Source organism: Lasioglossum baleicum, chromosome 7 (genome assembly GCF_051020765.1).
Source record: "Lasioglossum baleicum chromosome 7, iyLasBale1, whole genome shotgun sequence".
In the NCBI taxonomy this organism is placed as follows: Eukaryota; Metazoa; Arthropoda; class Insecta; order Hymenoptera; family Halictidae; genus Lasioglossum; species Lasioglossum baleicum.
The window spans coordinates 9,938,616-9,958,139 of record NC_134935.1 but is presented as its reverse complement, the minus strand read 5'-3'; the positions used below and the strand labels follow the sequence as shown (position 1 = coordinate 9,958,139).

At 42.3% G+C, this 19,524-nt stretch overlaps 2 protein-coding genes across 5 annotated transcripts in view; both read left to right on the top strand.

The window, feature by feature from the left end:
• LOC143210875 (neurotrimin) overlaps positions 1 to 19,524 on the top strand; it is a 230,709-nt gene that overhangs the window by 7,848 nt on the left and 203,337 nt on the right. The window lies entirely within an intron of this gene.
• Positions 1 to 19,524, top strand: part of LOC143210874 (RUN and FYVE domain-containing protein 2) — a 39,733-nt gene that overhangs the window by 7,576 nt on the left and 12,633 nt on the right. For 2 of the 4 annotated variants that reach the window (XM_076428112.1, XM_076428111.1), the window contains exons 8-11: positions 23 to 163; positions 2,659 to 2,756; positions 8,064 to 8,280; positions 10,675 to 10,938. In XM_076428112.1, the coding sequence (XP_076284227.1) occupies positions 23 to 163; positions 2,659 to 2,756; positions 8,064 to 8,280; positions 10,675 to 10,938 (720 nt within the window). Of the gene's footprint in view, positions 1 to 22; positions 164 to 579; positions 2,803 to 8,063; positions 8,281 to 10,674; positions 10,939 to 19,524 lie in introns of those variants that run through there. The other 2 variants (XR_013009348.1, XM_076428113.1) reach the window with 2 other exon arrangements.

The following is a 19,524-nucleotide window of genomic DNA, read 5'->3' as shown; positions in this document are numbered from 1 at the left end:
GAACGAATTTTCTGTGAAACAGATCAGTATGAAATCGGAAATGGAGGTGGCTATGAAATTGCTGGAGAAAGACATTCACGGAAAACAAGACACGATCATATCGCTGCGGCGTCAGCTCGATGAGATCAAACTGATAAACTTGGAGATGTACAAAAAGCTGCAGGTGATGTCTGATACTCCTTTGTCCAACGCTAATCGTAACGCGTGGTATGCTTAGAGTGCTAGCAAAATTCTTCTTGTTTCGATGAGATCGTTGCCGAAGTTTCTCTCGTGTAACGGAATACAATTCGGATAAAAGATTTTCACGCGGACGATCGATCGCCGACACAAGCTGTACCCTCGTTGCGATTACAATCATTGCATGACTCATCTATTCCCGAATAATCATTGCACCTCGAAGGAATCATTGCGCTTCCACGACACGTTTCCCAACCCCTTTTTTCTAACATGACCAGCTTTACAGATTTTTTAGCATTCCTCCTTTTTAGCATTGTTCAACTCCTTAGTGGTCTTGTCTGGCACTAAGGGGGTCCAGGTAGCCTCTCGAATTCCTTGTTTCTGGACGTATTTCCGTTATAGGAGTGTGAGCACGAATTAACGCAGAAAGGCGAAATGGTGAGCCGGCTGCACGCGAAGACCAATCAGATCGGCAAGATCCTGCATAACCTCGAGAAGTACAATCACCTGATGATGGACGGGGACAGTATTCGTAGCCCCACCACGCCAAGTAGTGTCTCTAAATCGATTCTTAACAAAACCAGTCCCACATCGCCACGGGGATACCCGCCGGCAGATAACGTTCCCACGGCCGATCAGCAATCGCCTCCTAACAATCAGCAACAGCTCATTAGTAGCCAACAGAAGCCCGCCAGTCGACCCACTAACTATCACCAATCATCCAATAACGATCAACAAACCCCTAACAATCGACAAGATTCTCCCAACAATAGTGAACCCCAGAAAGCTGATAGTGAAGGCGCTAACGATCGCGCGTTGATCAAGTCCGATAAGAGCCCGGAACAAAGTACATGCAACGGCGAGGTTCCCAAGACCGTGCAATCGGTCCAGGAACCGGCAAATGTGTAAAAACAAGTCTTTTTGCCTTTCGAGAAATGGTTTTTATATACTGTACACCATTGGAACTTCGTTTAAACAATCCTGTCTTAAGGCTGTACGAGACGCAACTGTTTTTTTATACACACCGAGCCTGCTTCTGAAACGTCCAATCGCGTCCTCGGCAGGCGCGAACAAAGATATCTTAGTGTCATTTATAAAAATATAATTTTATATCTTTCAATATCCTCCTGATCTCACCCGGGCATCTTAAACCTTGGTTGTGTCATGTAACAATGGACTATCACGCTCCGTTGCGTTCGAACACTTCTGGAGGGACCGTGGAAGCAAAGAGCCTAACGATCGCGATGTAATTAACGGCTAAAATGCGTTATTGGACATTTCAGAAGCATCGTATACTACGACACGAAACGACTATATCAAATTATCAATTATAATTAGAGCTATCTTACGGAATTTCCTATATCCAGAAAAAAGAAAAACGCGTAGAAAATTTGACGGAAATATCAATTGAAGTATATGACGGTAAATTATATGAACGATTCATGCATCAGTACGCTTTCTAACGAAGTCTCTATCAAAGTGTGTTTCGAATGCGACACTCTCTATATAAATATAATATATAAATTAGCTGTGCTCTGTTACCGCATAATTGCGCTGTTAATGAAATTGCTATTATATATCGAACTATCGAAGACAATAACGTCAATAGAACTTTTAACTATATTACGCTCGTTTATGAAGTACAGATACCAGGTGCTTCACTTTTCCGTTCAGTTTCGACATTGTGTTCGACAGCTCGCGTAGATTATATTGAGCTATCGTTTCGATTTTTCTTTTTCTTTTTTTAACGAAGATATTCATTATCGTGCAACGATCATTCTCTGTTGCATGGTTCACTGTTGGACAGCGCCATTTTACGCGAATTGCAGCTTCATGGCTGGACTGCGAACATTTATGCTGACTCGGTTTCAGACATTGGTTTCTGAAGATTTTGGAAATATATTTTTGATGGCACGTCTCGTAGACATGTTAGTCTTTTTATTGTTCCTAATGTAACAGCTGATTTTGATGTTGCGTGTCAAACTAGATCCAGGGCACTCTTGATCTGAAGTCTTTGGATGCACAGTTTTCTCGTGGGAAAAGTACGCTGCGGATTGTTACAGTTTCTCGGGGTTGAGAGATGATCACTTTAAACAATAGAAAAAGACCTAGGGCACGCTAACGGAGGGTATTGTTGTGTATTCGCAGTCCGATCATAGTGAAATGCAGGAAAGAATGACGCTCGTTGGCGGACGATGAAATATTCTTCTCGGAGTTCGATCAAATGGATTCACTTTGCATGCTTTTCGACTAATTTAACCTATATAGCACAGTTTCTTACGCCGTTCTCCAATTCCTTTTCGAGGGCCACTTTTACACTGAACACCAAACTGCTGTCACACCGGCTGGCGTCCGGCCGCGAAGTTCTCTGTATATGTATATGATATTTCTACGCATTGTACGATTTCAGGGGTTACACGACTAGTCTCGAGAACACGAAACAATTCATATCGCTTTTCACTGAAACAGAATTTATTTCAGGAGTGCGAAGGCTCGCTTAAGCATAAGACAGAACTGATCACTAAATTGGAGGCTAAGACGCTATCGATGACTGAGAGCATCCAAAAAATGGATGAAAAGTATGTTTATTTGTCTTTCATTAGTCTTAGTTATCTCATAAGCACGACTGACTCATCGGTCCTAGGTCGTAGTCGAAAGCGATTGTTACATCAACCCAATTGGACAATTGCATCTTGACAATTCTGTACAGTTTCTCTCGCTTGGTTTCATTATTGTATATGTACGATCTCATTGTTGTAGTCACACGTCTGATCATCGTCTCACAATCACCACTTACGCTAACTGTAAGTGAAAGGAACTTCGTTACGCCGCGCGCTTCTACTCTGTATCGATTTTTCCAATCCCCACCTGTCTGCTTCCATTAAACATTTCAGTAAACCGAGGCACATTCCTATTTTATTGTTAAATCGACAATTCGACAGTTCCTATAGTTGCTCGCGGGAAGTCGAGTTCTCGGCGTAACGAAGTTCCCTCGCAAGAATTATTCATCTCATCAAAGCTATTGATTGGAAAGTAAAAAACAATCTTTTAATTTCTTTGTTTCTGCTCCAAGGAATATAGCCGGGCAAACAGAAACCAACTAAAAAATTAGAAAAAAAAAAGAAACCCTTCGCGTTGTTACGTACTAGCATTTACGTACAAAACATAGTCGTTGTGATAAGAGAACAAATTTTCTATTAGCCCGTGTGTCGCCCGACGAATTCTCCGCCGTCGTCGTCGCACGTCGAAACCGGAAACGACGGTCGTAGCTAGAGGTGATTTATTTTTTACTTAATTAGACGCGTCGCGCGTGAACGCGATCGGATCTTTAGCGTAGTATAATACATAGCGGATACGTGCATTAGGAAAGCAGAACGATCTGTCTGTCTGTTAACGGAGATGTTGGCAAACCTTCACTCGAACGGCTGCTTGCAATTACGTCTACATTATGAATATTAATGTTATAGAGTTATCCGTGTTTTCCGCAATAATTCGTAGATCTTCACCCGACCGGATAACAACGTGTATATCGATGCTGTCGGGGAACGCGAACCGTAGAAAATTTATCGATTTCAATTATTTTCCGGAGCTCGGGAGAGCGCGCGCGAGATGTGTATTTCATTCGCGTTAATTGTACGTCAATTACACACGACCATTGGCGCGTTCTAATCGATCGTCACGGAAACTGACGGTCCGGTTAGTTGTATTTAAGGAACTGACTTGCGATCATGCTCGCCATTGTATTATTCAACAAGACTCCCTCCCGTCTGTTGCTTTTGATATCGTACTTTTTCTCTTACAAAGGGGTTGTCGACGAACGATCTTTTTTCTGTTGTTCCCCCCATCGTTCCGTTTTTTCTCGCTTTTCTGCGTTCTTTTTTCTTTTATTTCGAATGGTGCTCGTCGTTCACGGCCACCACGAGACTTACAGTGCCATACGAGTATATGATTTATATTCTCTCTTTATAAATATAATTATGTATAAGCATCGACGAAATGGTCGTTATAATCCACCGATACACTACGTGTGCTTGTACCAATGCAGCGGAAATAAATTTATGACAGAAACTAGTTTCCATTTGATTACCCTCAGATAGGGATGTGCGGGCTGCGCGATGGGTCGGGTACAGTGTCGCCGGATTAAGACTTGCCTCCCACTCTGCCTTACCCCTTCTACGACGACATCGTCCCATTGCAGTCAGTAGTGTCGCCGAGTGCTGTGCCGGAGTCATTTTTGATCGTCAACATAGTATACATCGAGGAACGATGAACGCGTCCGTATTAGTGAAAGGTGGTGTGAGTCAGAAATGACCCCGGCACAGCACCCCGGGTCCCAGTACTCGGAGGATTAAGATTTGTCTCCTACTCTACCCTTTTCCTTCTACGACGCCATTCCCCTCACGGTCACACAATGTCACGTGATTAATCCGGTAATGACAGAGAGGGGGTAACTGTATTCTTAATCCTGCGACACTGGTCGGGTACCCAATAGTTCGGGTAGGGTCGGAGCAAGTTTGGGCGTTTGTCCGACACATACCGTGGTGAGATGACAAGATGAGCCCCGGGACGGCACAGAGGCAAGAGGGGTTTATCGTTCTGCATAATAGTAGTAATGTGTGTGACCGTTTCGGCCAATAGAAGACGCGCTTCTTTCAAACTAACCAATCGGCCCGCATTCCTCCCAGGGATCTTCTTCTAATTTTCACACGGTACGTGCACCTCGGGTGTTTATGTTATCAGACCGATAAAATAAAACCCGACACTGCTTCGTGTCAGGTCGGGAAAAGTCGGGTGGACTGAAGCTCACTGTTGCAGGACGGGCTTGTATACCCCTCAAAATGCTTTCCCTCTACCAGTGGCTCGATTCTCCTTATTGTGGGAATAATGTGACGTCACGTATTCCTTCGTGTCACTGTTACGTGCCTCGCGCAGCGCGAGAGGAGAATCTAATGGTGGAGAGGGAAGTATACAGACTGGACGCTGGCAACGGTGCTAGTTCACCCCCACTTTTGTCATTCTTACCCGAACGAGTCGTTCGAGTCCGCTCGACTTTTCCCGACCTCGTCCGAAACAATCGGGCTACCCGAGTGTACTTAGGATCATATTTATCGGGCATAAGTAATTTCAGATACCCGCACATCTCTACCCTCAGATCATCTTCGTTTGACGCCAACAACGGTGCGTACACGCTTCCCTCGGCCGCTGGACTTGCATAAAGCCATAATTCTATTTACGACGATCTTTTCTTTGAATTTAGAATTTTATATTTTTGAAGGTAATGTAGGCATCCTGAGCTGTTTCTTTTTGTTTTGTCGTGTTAAAATAACGTGTTTTTTTCTGATAGTTACGAGGAATTCCATGTATGTGTTTGGGCTCGTTTTAATCTGAAAAATGTCACAAATGTAAGTGGTTCATAAAACAACAATTAACAGCAAGAAAGCTTTATCCTTGTATATCCACCGAAGATTAAATAAACAATATCTCGTTATAAATTACTAATTTCTGATCCTATATTCTATATACCCGAGTAATTTCTTACTCAGCATTGGATACTCTTTCAAGATGTTATGAACCACAACCCAAGGTCACCTTCAGACTTTGATAAGAAAGAGACCTCAACAAATTAGTTGTTACGTTATATACCCCGATCAATATCAAGCTATTTTTGTTATAAAAATAAAACTAACTTTGATATAAGAACAATGAACAATGGCTTTATGCGCGGTTCGGATCGGTTTTCGACTGCAGTCTGCACGCACCTTAGGACAAATACGGATGTTTCGTTCCCCGTTAAAACGAATAATTGCATGTGACCTTAATACCTTTGGATTCGCCGTTTTAATTTCGCGGGGACTTTAGTATGAAAATCGCCCTAATTAAATTTCCTTTTGTCATCGTTTCTCACGAAATATCGAGGTTATGATAATGCACAAGGTAAGTCGGACTTTCGCTGCGTTAATCGTCGGATTATGAGTTCAAGGAAAAATAAACGAGCGGCGAGATCGGGGATCTCGCCGAATTTGCCGGAGGATCAGCGCGTAGAGCCATTATAAAAACATTCCGGCCGTTTCTTCGGCTGGATAATGATATTCGGTCATGAATAATCATGGGGAAAAGACTTCCGACGAGACTACGGGCCGAGTTACTGATCTTCGTTTCCCGTAACTTCCTTGCATTGTGAGGCTTAATATTTCTGCGAACCCAAGCAGAAAAATTGCGCCGGAGCGCTGCGGCGAATTTGTTTAAATGGATGGCCGTCCCCGGTTATTGAATCAGTCAATGGAATTTCTTAGGCGACGTCCGGGGCTAGGCGTGCATTGTTTATTTATTACGATACCGTTTCTTTCGGCGACATTAACATTCGTTACGAGCCTCTAAAGAATATTATGCACCGTTCAAAGTTAATCAACTCGTCGAATGATCGCAAGATAGTGCCTTAAGTACATTTCGACGTTCGCGATTCTAATTTGCATAGATTTGAAATTCGATTGAAATTTAGGTTGAATCGTTGCATATTGTTAATACAGAAACAATTTGTTTGACCGAGTCCATTCGCGAATTTCTTCCGTTTCTTTCAGTTGCTCTGTGCAGGGTGGTACACGAAACATAGTTTAACAAAACAATGTTTCAAGCAAAAGTATAATATATTGGTGAAGAATTTATACATGTCTTGGAAAATATATTTTTCGCAACGGATAGAAATCATTTTTAATTGTCTAAACCGCATCATATCGTTTTTATCTCATTCTGTGTGTTTCTTGTGATTAATTCTCTAATAATTAAAATATCATAACCCAGACCTATGGTTGCTGTCTTTCATTATTAATGTTATCAATGTGAAACTGATTAATTCGTATTCTAACGTATAGGCAACGAAGTCGTACCACGATCTTTTTATATTGGATTCGTCCTCGTTTACTGTATAACAATAGGACCAATGAAATATGTATATGGTGCTATTTAAAAAATGTGAAACAACATTTTTCAGAAGTTCTTCGAGCTTGTAAATTCTTCATACGCGACCAGTGCACGCTCGTTTGAAACATTCTTCGTTGAACTATTCCAAACTGTTAAAATAGGCCACCCTGCGTAAAACTGAATTTCAACCGTACAATTGGAGCATTAATCATTCTTGAATTCATTTCTCATCCACGAATCATTATCGAACTCACCATAGTCTGTATTCACCATTCATGAGAGAGCGATTCGGAGGGGTGCACACCCCGCGACAAAACTATAAGACGTATAAGGGAATGAGTGAAAAATGTATTCTAGCAAGAACCCCTTTTTCTTGTTCTCATCATATAGTAAAATCTTGTACAGTTCTATGCTTTGTTTAAAGCTGTGGTTCAAAGAACTTGAATAATTAGTGAAAATTCGGAAATTGTCAAGTAAAAATTCTGAATAAATGATTAAGGTATAATTGTGAAAAATTCAGTACTTTTCAAAATAGTTAACATGGATAATTAAAAATGGCAAAAATAGTGAGCAACCAAAATTCAATGATTCTTACGTTTTTCAATGCTCATACCTTTTTTATGCATCTACCGATTTTTATGAAACTTTGTGCATAGCTTACTCAGATCCACAAAAGGCATATTTAAAATTTTTTTAGAAAAGTTAGAAATCATGACCGTTACTTTCTTTTCTTTGCAATTTTGAACAAGGGTAATTTCTAATATCTCAAAAAAGCTCAAGCCGTTTGAATCAATTTTAAAAAGTTAATAAAATTAATCGTTTTTAAAAGATGGCCGCGGATACTTTTCCACGCTGCTGTATGTACTGTTTTGTCGCGAGGTGTGTGTTGACGAGACGATTTTTCCGCGCGATGCGAGACCGCGGGGCACTTGTTTGACGGTTAAGTACCAGCGTTTTGGCTTAATCAGGTGCAAGGAAATGGCCAGCGTGAGAACCGAAGCTGAGGAGAGGGTGAGGATTTTGGGTGCCGAGGCAGCAGAGAGGGAGGCGAGGGCGAACGGGGTTGAGAGGGAATTGCAACTCGAACGTGAATGGAGGACCTCCTTGCAGGAAGCATCGATTTCCAACGCGGAGAAGATCTCTCAATTACATCAGGAGATTGATCAGTTGCGGCGGGTGTCCGAGGTACATTGCTCCGTTGAACGTGCATACAAGATGCCTCCGAAGTATCTGATCGAATTTAGCTGCAACCGTTGACCCACATCGGATAGTTATTTATTTCATCTACAGGGTGTAAAGAAATGTTGCGTCCTTTTCGTGCCTCTTCTCCAGGGATTGGAAACGACTTCTCAAGCTTTTAAAACACACAATTCTGTTTGGAGAGTAACATTGGAAACATTTATTAGTTATGTATCAATTTATTAAGATAGAGTCCGAACAATCTTAAAACAATTTTTACTAAAACGTTTTTTACTAAAACAGAATTTTTCCTTATCTGCTTCTATTAGAATTTGTGAGATCAGCACGTTTTTCAAAAAACGCTTGCGGTCCATGTCTTAAATAGAACATGTCAAAACGTTCCATTACCTTCTCGATCCCTGGTTTTTGTAGACGATTTTATTTTTCCGTTCGTGGGGCAGATACGCTGAAACGTCGTTTCGCAAAGGGAACTTCTGTCTCGAAATGCAAGATCAACATTTCTTTAATCGTACTCTAATCTACTCGGAGAGTTTCCGAAAATTTTGAAACTTTCCGCGGCTTCTATTTATCCTCGGCGGTCAAGTACGGTTTCGTTGAAAAGAATGTTGAATTTTCTTTCAACGTATTTCATTCGTAAAAAAAATGTTTTGGCTGTCGATAAATTGAAAGTTCGTGTAAATATTGAAATAGTACCTTCGAAAATCATTTTATTCACGAAGACAGCAAAAAGTGAAGTGAACTCCATGTTCGAAGTTTAACGTATTTATAGAACAAGGATACGTCGCGTTTGCTATTTTAATGTTCGAGGTACTATTCTCGTGTAATTTCGTGGATGTAAAAAAGGGATGCAGTTTTTTTCGGACTTTTTCCGATATGTCTCACCGTTCCGGGGATATTTCACGAGGAAGAAAATTCTCGATTCTTTTCAAAGGATGATTTCACCTTCTAAAACTGTACTGCGGCACGAACAAAAAATGGGTTTGTGTTACGGATGACTTGCTTTATCTGCGCACAAAGTTTGAAAATTTTCCAGAATTCCTAGGGTTCCCAACTTTCCTTGTGAGAAATTTTATGGTTACCTTCAATATGTTCAACATTTGATAGTAACCGATTCCATCTCTTTTTTTAGACTAGAATTTGTAACGTCACTCCCAAAGCCTAGTACCAAAAGTACAGTGGTGGACAAAAGTATTGGCATACACTACGAAATTCTACATAGAAACAACAAATTAAATAATTACACGAATTCATTTTGTATGTATTGTTTGGTGTACAAATATTTTGTGCAAAAAGAATATTTTTTTATTAGTAATGTAAACCTACGTTCAACTATTAGTTCTCTACGAATCCTCCAAGCATTGCAAGCACTTACTATGTATAACGAGGAACCAATTTACGAATTGCGTCTGCACTTTCGCGTCGGATTTCTCGACACCAGTTTACGTATCGATCGTTTCCATCGCGATACTCATCAGTAGACTGCGGATCTTTATGCAAAATAAAAATCGTCCCAGTTAACTGTAACGACCAGAGGGGTCAAGTGAAAATGCATTCCCTATTTCGATGATTATAATAATAACTGGAAAATAATATAACAGCAATTCTTTTAATGTGCTTCCTTTTTATTGGCAATAAATGCATAAAATTCGCAGTTTACTCATTTTTACGCGCACCAGTTCTTTATTAGTGCTCGCTGAGAATAATAATCAGTTTTTGCCCATAAAAATGGTACAACAACAACAATTTCGAATTTGGCCGCAAATATTATACGACGTTGCACGCTTACTACATATACCGTAATATACGCAATCGAGTTGAAACTCACTGTACGTCAACAATAAGCTTTTATATAAGCATGCAGATACATCTGTTTGAAAACAAAAGTTACAGAGTGAATCGACTGGCAATAATTAGAGACTAATTTGGTATACTTGTGTCCACCACTGTGTATCGAAGAGACGAATTTTCTGCACGTCTTTGAGCAAATTGGCCATGGTGCTAGGCCGGTAACAAATATTCCAAGCCGGGAACATCGATTTTCCCATTAGACAGTCAGAGGAGGGACGAGCACCTCGTCCCCCCTCCACCTTTTCGCCCGCGAACTTTATCAATCTTTCGAAAGTTCTGCAACTCGGCAAAATCGGATCCGGTCGCTAATTGTCGGTGCGTCTCGATTTGTAATCGTCCCCGCCTAGCTAAGTATATCCCCCTCTCGATAACGATTAGTATCGGAGTGCTGGTCGAAACGAAAGCATCGGGGAGTGGGAAGGGAAGAGAGGGGGTCTCTGTCTCTCGGCTAGAAGCCGTTACTTCGAAGGGGCAAGTTTCGAGCGGGGGGCGTCGAGCATGTAATTCCAGCGTCTGACCCGGTGTTTCCAGAAATACCTAGGGCTGCAGGAGGAGCACTACGCGCTGAAGGAGATCTGCACCGAGCAGGAACGAACACTGGAGGAACTTGGGGGACAATTGAGCGCGGCCAAATTGGCGGCCGTCGAATTACGCGAGGCCGCTGACAACGCTCAACACCAGCAGCACCAGCACCAGCACCAGCAGCAGCAAGAGGGTGCAGCGACCTGGGCGAACGATCGCCTGGTCACCCATTGCAAGAGCTGCAACCGTGAGTTCAACATCGCTCGTCGTAAGGTAATCAAACTTTTTAATTGCCCCCACGCCTCCCACCTCCGAACAACCCCCGACGACCCTTTCGTCCAAGGCTCGCCGGAGCTTAGAGTCCAGAAGGCGATTCGGCTTTTCAGCCACGGGAGCGACGCGGCGTGGCGCGTTTAATCGTTCAATTATCCTTGCCACTCTGGAAATTACTGGTTCCACGGTCCAGATTTCTCCCGGCGCGGACGATCGGATCACTGGGAACCCGGAGAACGCTCCGTCCCGTGCCCGTCCGTTCATACGTTCGTTCGTACGCGCTGAACGATGCTGACGGCGTCGAGAGGTTTTATCGTGCCCGCGGATACACGCCTCTTCTCAACCCCATCCTACACCCTCCCCCCCTACCTGCCAGATCGGAATCGCGTGAGCCAACCGGGTGAACTTTGATGCACGACAGTTCTGTTATTAGAGATAACACGGTGTATCGCCGCTCTAAGCCTTGCAATTACAAGTCGCCCCTCGACGTTCGCGAACCAACCAACCAACCCGGTTCCTCGCAACCGCGCACCGACTAATTGAAAAGATCTGCCGCGCGGGGGGTTGTTGATTCGATCTTATCGCCGACTCGAGATTTTACGGGCCTCGACTTAATGATGAATCAGCCTGTTTGCGCTCCTGACGGATTTCGGCGGTGCCTCGTTGAGAAACTGACTTCAGCGAGAGTCTACGCCAATTTTGAAGGACAGCGGATCCTCAAACTCGATTCTTTCGAAAACGAGGCGTCCAAAGGAAATGGTATTCCCTTTTCTCGACTTGTTTTTACATGTAGAATCATCTCCGGTCACATCCTGTTTAACTGCAACGATAAGACTTCATTTTTGCTAAAATAAAATTCTTATAATTGTTAAATTGTAGAAGAGCCCATCAGAAGAACGATGGAGAGAGAATTATAGTTCGATAGTTGAATAGAATTGTTTAAAAATCGTGCAAATATTGCGACTATACCCCTTGATGCCCAGATTTTCATGATTACGATTTTCCGTACTTCTGTGTGTTTTTAACACGGTAAAAATATTTGTTTCGTGCAGCATAACGTGCAACACCCAAGAATATTAATGAGATTACCGCACAGGATTAATTGCTTACAACGCGATGGATATTAGCGTTATGAGTTTATTAACTTTAAAATATTCATGGTTTCGAATTTCATATAATACGAGACTGAGCACCTCTTCTAAACGCTGCAATATTAATAGAAAATTGGATTAACAGAGGCGAGAAATGAGCCCGGTGGTCTTGTTACGATGGAATAGAATAATTTGGACGTTCAATGCAATATTGTTTTGTGAATAGAAATTAAATAACACGTAAGCAATTAAACAAGGTTTGTAACAGAAAGCAAGGTTAATTTTGACCTTTTTATAGTGCTACATAATTTATTTATCTTTTTCCAATAGAATGGACGTTTTGTAAGAACTCGATTGTTTAACATTACAGAAAGCAACTAAACTTCCTTTTCGCAATGACAAACAATAGCGACTTGCACATTATCTGCGGTTATTTATTGGATACACCAATAAGTAATTGATTGTGTTTTGCCGATATTCATCTCTGCTGTCCGATACGCTCTGCAATTTATAACAAACGGACACGTTCTGAATTTTCATCATGATACCATATACAATGCAATAGCAGACTCCTTATTGACAGTATCTAACGTTCTAACATAGGTAATTACCTATTAAACCTCCATAAAATAATCATCATTATTAGAATCTTTAATGTTAAATATTGGCTGCTCTTTACTCTATCGGACTCAAAATTTGTGCCTTTCTCCTATAAATTATGATGATCAAATTATGAATCAAGTAGATCTGTACCCGGGGCGGCTGCAGATCGAAATTTCGATCCTATAGGATCAATGGTTCAGGAGTTACGCTTGCTTAAAGTTCAGCAATCTGCCGTGTTTTTGGACCGGCGGTTCTGCTCGATAAGCGGCTCGCGGTCGTCACTACAAACAAATATGGCGGCACCCTTACCTGTCAAAAACACGGCAGATTGCTCAACTTTAAGCAAGCATGACTACTGAACCATTGATCCCACATGATCGAAACTTCGATCTGCAGCCGGCCCGGGTACAAATCTACTGGATTACATACCAAATATATCATAATTTATAGAGATCGAGATCTAAATTTTTATCCATAAAATCTGTATCAATCAAATTTCATAATAAATGAAATCTCTCTGTTCAATTTCTGGCCCGTCGTCCCTCTCACAGTCTAGTCGTTACTACATATTAGGCACGTTTGGGGGTAACTTTTGGCAGGCGCGGTTCGCATTACTTCACATTACACTCACGCGTGCCATCCTGTCGAAGTAGCCAGGAAATTTAAGTGTCGAGAAGCGAAACGATGTCTTCACACTAAGAACCATAGCCCCCCTCGAGATCCGTGTGCCACGCGGCGTGGACGCGTGTTGCTCTTGATCGTCGGTAAGAAAAGTTGCAAAAGCTTTCTTTTTTTTCCTTCCCCCGGCGAAGCTGAATCACGCGCCGGCACGATATAAGCACTTAAAGTATTCAGTCAGATCAGATCGTTTGGAGGTGCAGTTGCGTGCATCGATAAGGAAAGGCGGCGGGAGAGTGTATTCGTGCATTCGTCATACGGATATATTCCCGGGGAAAATTTATGTGCCCCTAGGCCTTATCGAAATTTCATGGACGTGCACGATAGACACGATTTACTGGAGCTTCTTGCCGCTCCGTTAATGGCATAAACGTAAGAAAAGATTCGATTCGTTCCATTACCACCCTCTCAAGTCGCCGCGGCGATCCCCGATTGATTCGATTACCATACCCTCCGTCCCGGTAATCAATGAGGGGATCACGAGCCTCGTGGACCATCGCGATCATTCATTTTTCGTTCCTATTATTTTAGTTCATTTCTAGTTTACAGTGTACCGTCGGCAGAATTGGGCGAAAATTTTATTTAAATACAAATTTCGTATGAAGTGAGTTTTTTTCCAAGTAGGTTTTAAACCCATTTTATTCGATATTTTTATTTATATAGAATTTTTGCCCAACTCTGACAATCGGTGGTACACGTGGCACGGATCGTGTTAACGAAAAACACGGATCAATCACAGCGCGACTACTTTTTTTTATCAAGCTATAAAACCACGTATGGGTTTATTAGCAGCATACATATGGTTGTGCATACTAACATTACAAAGAATAACGTAGAATCTAGGGTTGGCAATGAGGTGGAACATTTCTGAATTCAACTCTAAAAGTGCAAACAGTGGGACTTAAGGAATTTATGGATATACAGTAAAGGGCAAAGAGAAGGTCCGCACAAAAATGCATCTATTTTATACGGTGGAAAGCCCAACCCTTGTTGCAAAGTTTGTGAATTAGAATATTTCTATTATTATCATGGATCTGGCATTGCCATAACACGTGATTAGGATCCTGTACCAGACAGCCACATAGGCACCGTGCGTCAGCAGCAAGTTTAATCTTAAGGGGGTAGACTCAAGTTTCTAAGATTGCAAGGGTACGGGATGCGCCTTCTCATTTCTCCATAATACAAAGATGGCGTTTTTCAGTAGTCAAAAGCGCTAGATAAAAGATTAATATAGGCCGCGATCGCCTTCAAAGATCCTATTTTTATGATTACGAGGCGTAATTTGCATTATTCGGCAGTATGTAGACGTCGCAGCTTTATGAAAATAACTACATGCGCAGCTGTATGCTTCCGAAAATAGGACTTTTGAGGGCGATCGCGGCCTAGATTGATCTTTTATATCTAGCGTTTTTGACTTACTGAAAAAACCCATCTTGCAATCTTGGAAACGAGTTTACCCTCTGAAACTTTCGTCGACGGTGTCCGAGTCTATTCTGACCCAGAGTATTAAAATCGTAATTTAATTAGTCAATTTCTGGCGATTCACTTGTGTGAACAGCTCACACATTAGTAACGATAGGAAGACCAATGTATCTACAAGAAGTACTTGACAAAAATGTGTTTTAAAAAATTGACAATAAAGCTGAGAATGGTCTTAAGAACCTCAATTGTAAAAGTGCGAAAAGGGTTTGGCGTTCGAGGGTTAAGAGAGACGTTATTGTCTCGCGAGGTTGTGCACGTGCGAGTACGCGAGCTTGCTTTTGCTTCGGTGTTGTTGTATTTTTTTTTTTCAAGGAAGCCGCGTCTTGGGGCGTTGGATTCGCATCGGTGGACGACCGACAGGGCCCGAACCCACCGTCACGATTTCAGGCACGCGTTGAACCGTTCCGCCGCCGGCCTATTCTATATTAAACAGTATGGTAATACACGCGCGGCCGCGAAAAATGAGTAACAAGAATATCCCGGGACTGGCTTGTTATTATGCAATAACTTACCAGCCCGTCTCCAGCGCCGTCGAGCCATCCCCTAACGTAATGCCCCGTGTCTTCCTCGGACCTCCGACAACGGGGGTGAAAAAGAAGAGAGCCGACCGGGTCTAAATGTGTTTTATGGGCCGAGCAACGTCTCTATCACGACACCCGCTGAATATGCATGCTCAACATGCATACACCGCACATAATCGTTGCGCCGGATTGGCCGATCGCGCGATAATACGATTCGAATATGCTCCTAGACGGAATGAACTGTTCCCGATGCTCGTGCCGGTTCAACGAAATTATCGGTTTTTCTTTTCCGCAGCAACATCGACTCGCGAATCATTTCTATCGGAGTGTCGTCGTTAAAATCAAGCTAGAGTCAGAGACCGAACGAAACATGTCACCTGGAACGCGAATCTGATTGCCTGTTAGGCACACAGAATTTTGCTATTCGCCGGAGGAATTCGTTTGTGCATAATAAATTGCTAGAAGTTGTTAGAAAATATTTCGGAGACGCTGACCAATCCTTACGTTCAAGTTTTAATGGTATTTATCTCCTACTTTTCACTGATCTACAAATTCGCAATATTTCGCTAAAATCAAAAGGCAACAGTCTCCCGTCTCGGTGTTCCTTAATTATTTACCTTCCAACTCGGAGGCAAGCGAGCTGGAAAATGAGAACAATCAGCGATTCCTGGAATTACTGACGATGTTGTGTACGTGATGTAGTCGGTGAATATGGACGCATGATTTTTGAAGTCGGTTGATTGATATTGTTGTTGATCGATGCTGGCGAGAGCCGTTTCTGGATTCGGTGAATTTTCGTTGGTCGAAGCAGTGTCAACCTTGGAACAATATAGGTTTGAGAAAAACTGAATCTGATCCAGGATTATTGCGAATAAATTACCCCTTTTGTTTTGCAAGGCATGCAATTAATTCGTAACTAACTTGATCAACTGAATTTCATCTAATTCAACTCAACGAAGTTGATCATAGAAACAAAATTTGTTTCGAATCCTTACAAGTTCTGCAGTGTCAATTCCGCGTGTCTCATTTATGTTATCGACCGTACTCATATATCGCATTCGCAATTAACCTGTTAATCACATTATCCATGCACTCTTTACGACCGCGTGACGTTTCAGCTACAGAATTTAATATAACGCATCCAAAATTTATAATTAACATTCGTCCTGTGTTTAATTTCCGTTCGCAAGCAGAGGGACCGCTCGAACGCCGCGTTGATTTATTACAAATTCTCGCGATAGAAGCGTTTCCTTGGGTAATCGTTTCGCTCTGATAATCGACAACCGAAAAATATCACTGGTGCACAATGCAGTTGGCCGCATGCTCGAGCGCATAAATTGCAAATTGGAATAAGGAGGGCCACTATCGTTCGCATTGCCGAAGTGGCTTCATAACGTTGCATTATGGCCGGTATCGATTCGCGCGCAGATGTTAATAAGTGAAACGTCCTGGACGTCTTACATACCGTCTGTAACAGAAAACGATATTGCGAGGAGCGCGTTCAAACGGATTTTCGATAATTACGTTCTACCGTGTTGCCATTCCGCTCGATTTTTATAATCACTATTAAATACGAACAGCGACCCTGTAATCGTCCGGCATCGAAGAAATGGCGCATGCTGCTATATTCGGGTGAATGGTGTATTCCAACGGCCGAAACGCTGGAACGATGAACGTTCATTTATTATACAAGTGATTGGTAGAGACGGGATTTTACGGCGAAAATTAATTGAGATATCATTAGATTGTCGCATTTGGAACGTCCGATTTTAGAATGTGAATATTATGAAGGATTTCGATCGAGAAATACTATTCTATATCTTCAGTTTTGATTTGGATATACAGCTAAAGGTTAGAAAAATATAAGAATATTGTTACAATGTTTCCAATGTAAAAAAAACCGTTAATTTTTCGGCCGCCCACAATCGTTGCAAACTATTTTTATATTGCACAAGAATCCGCAGTTTAACCATCAGAAAGAAATCTACGTAACAAAATGTTACATCTGTATTTTCAGAAAGGCAATCAGAAATATTCATGATTGAAATGGTGGTTCGATTAATTGATATTACTTACTACATATTATATGATAGAAGTCAATGAACGAAATTCAACGAGGACGATTTGGTTTCTCTGATTTTATTAGAACGGGGGAAATTAAGTTAATTCATCAAAACCGAGAGATTCGCGCGGCACGAAGGCGGGATAAACCTAATTAGTCTGTACGACACGCACACAAACTTCCCGCCGTATAAGAGAGTGTTCCCTAAATACTTTTGAAGCATTGACGTCTTATGAAATTGTATTAAAACGGTGAAAGTTCATAATGCAGGTCTTCAAGATCCTGTTGTGATAGACACGTTCATAATATTCTGAGAAATTCATTTTATTAGTTCAATTTCGCTCCACACTGCATATCGGAGTCTATCACATTTTTTCTATTTTTACTTGGAAAAGAGCAACTCGAGTAACTTGTTTCAGTTTCCAGGCTCACCCTGTATATTCGTGTGCGAACTCTAGGAATCAAGCATTCCTACTGCCTAACGCATTTCCCAGCATTTTTCTTCAAAGTCGAACCTCTGTCAGTCAGTTTACCCTCCGCGCAGCGTCACAGTAAGTCCTCGACAGTTGGTATAATAAGGTACAAGTATCATATTAAAACTGTGTCCGACTGCTTCAATCCGGGATCCAACATCTCGGCGAAATATTAATTAAATCCTGAGACGGGGGAGTGCACTGTTCAAAGCGACTTTCGATCTCATTTTGAATTCCACGTATTCTTTCGTTAAATAGAGAATCGCGATGCACAGTTACCGAAACTGCAAGTACCTCGAAACTGTAGTTCGAACGCAATTATTTCAGAATAATGTTATAGAGGCGTTCTACAAACTGACGTAGTCTTACGATATTTTTACGCGATCTACGAAAATTCGACATCGTTAGCGGTGTCGGTACGTAAAAAATTCTCTTTCCCCTGAATCGGCATAAAAATTGCACGACAAAGAATCTCCTCCATTCCTCTCTTTATTACGCGCATCGAATTTCACAAACCACGGTCTGAATAACTTTACTTAATACCACTCCTGTCCGAAAGCAGCGGGTACCGACCGCCCAGGGATGTCAAAAGCAGAAAAGGGAATTTTTATCAGCTACGCGACAGCGGTGCCCTATCTCTCTTCCATTTTCTGGCAGCCACAGTTTCAAACGATAAAAAAAAAGAAGCGCTGGCAATATTGCAGAAGAAAGGGAGCGGCAAGTAAAAGACATTGCTTACTCAGTTGTCGAGCGAGTTCGTTCTCGCCGGGGAGGAACGAGCACCGGATAAGAAAACGAACATGATTGGGAAGGTGTCGGACAATTGAAACAATAAGAAACACTCGGAGATTTGCAAACTGCGCGATTAAAAGGGGTAAAGGGCCAAAGAGAACGATAGAGAAAGAAGAGGGAGAGAAAGGGAGAAGGAAGAGAAAGAGATTGGTCGAACTTTACGGCGTCTATACGTTCTGTCCCCACGGTCCCCCTTCAGCCCACAGCTCCATCTACTATCCACGATTTCTCCATTACCCGGTGGTCTTTATTTTCGAGCCATTACCGACGGTCTATTATAATAATGCGGAATTCGTCGTCTAAAAGGGGGGGAAAAGAGAAACGGGGGCGCGGCGGTATCTAGCCGCCCGACCACCACTCTAAATTTTACATCTAAATTGAATCCACCTCCGGGTAAGATGGCGAGCCTTCGGTCACTGGAGGGTGGTTGCCCGGTTATTACCGGGGAAGTAAGAGCCCGAATAATATCATCCCGATAACCGATTTCCTCGCGAAGTTAATTATTGAACCGTCCCATCAACATGACTTACGACCGAGGTCGCGGTGGATCGGTGACTGTAACTCCGTACCGTACCGGGCTGCCTTCCGAGCTCATCTTATCTACAGGGAAACGGATACTTGCGGATACTTTCCATCCCGTATAAATCAGGCCCGACGATCTGATCTCGGTGATACTGTCCAACGTATGATCGACCATCCACGATCTACAACCCTGCCCGGGCTTCAATCTTCTCGGATCCGTCCGCTTCAATCTTCGCCGCGGGATTTTCAATGATTTAGCAAATCGGCGTTGAAGTCACTATTTCACAGAACACACCGAGAATCCTGATTACCCCCTCCCATCGATGGAAATATCTCACCACGCGCTGTCGATCTAATTATAT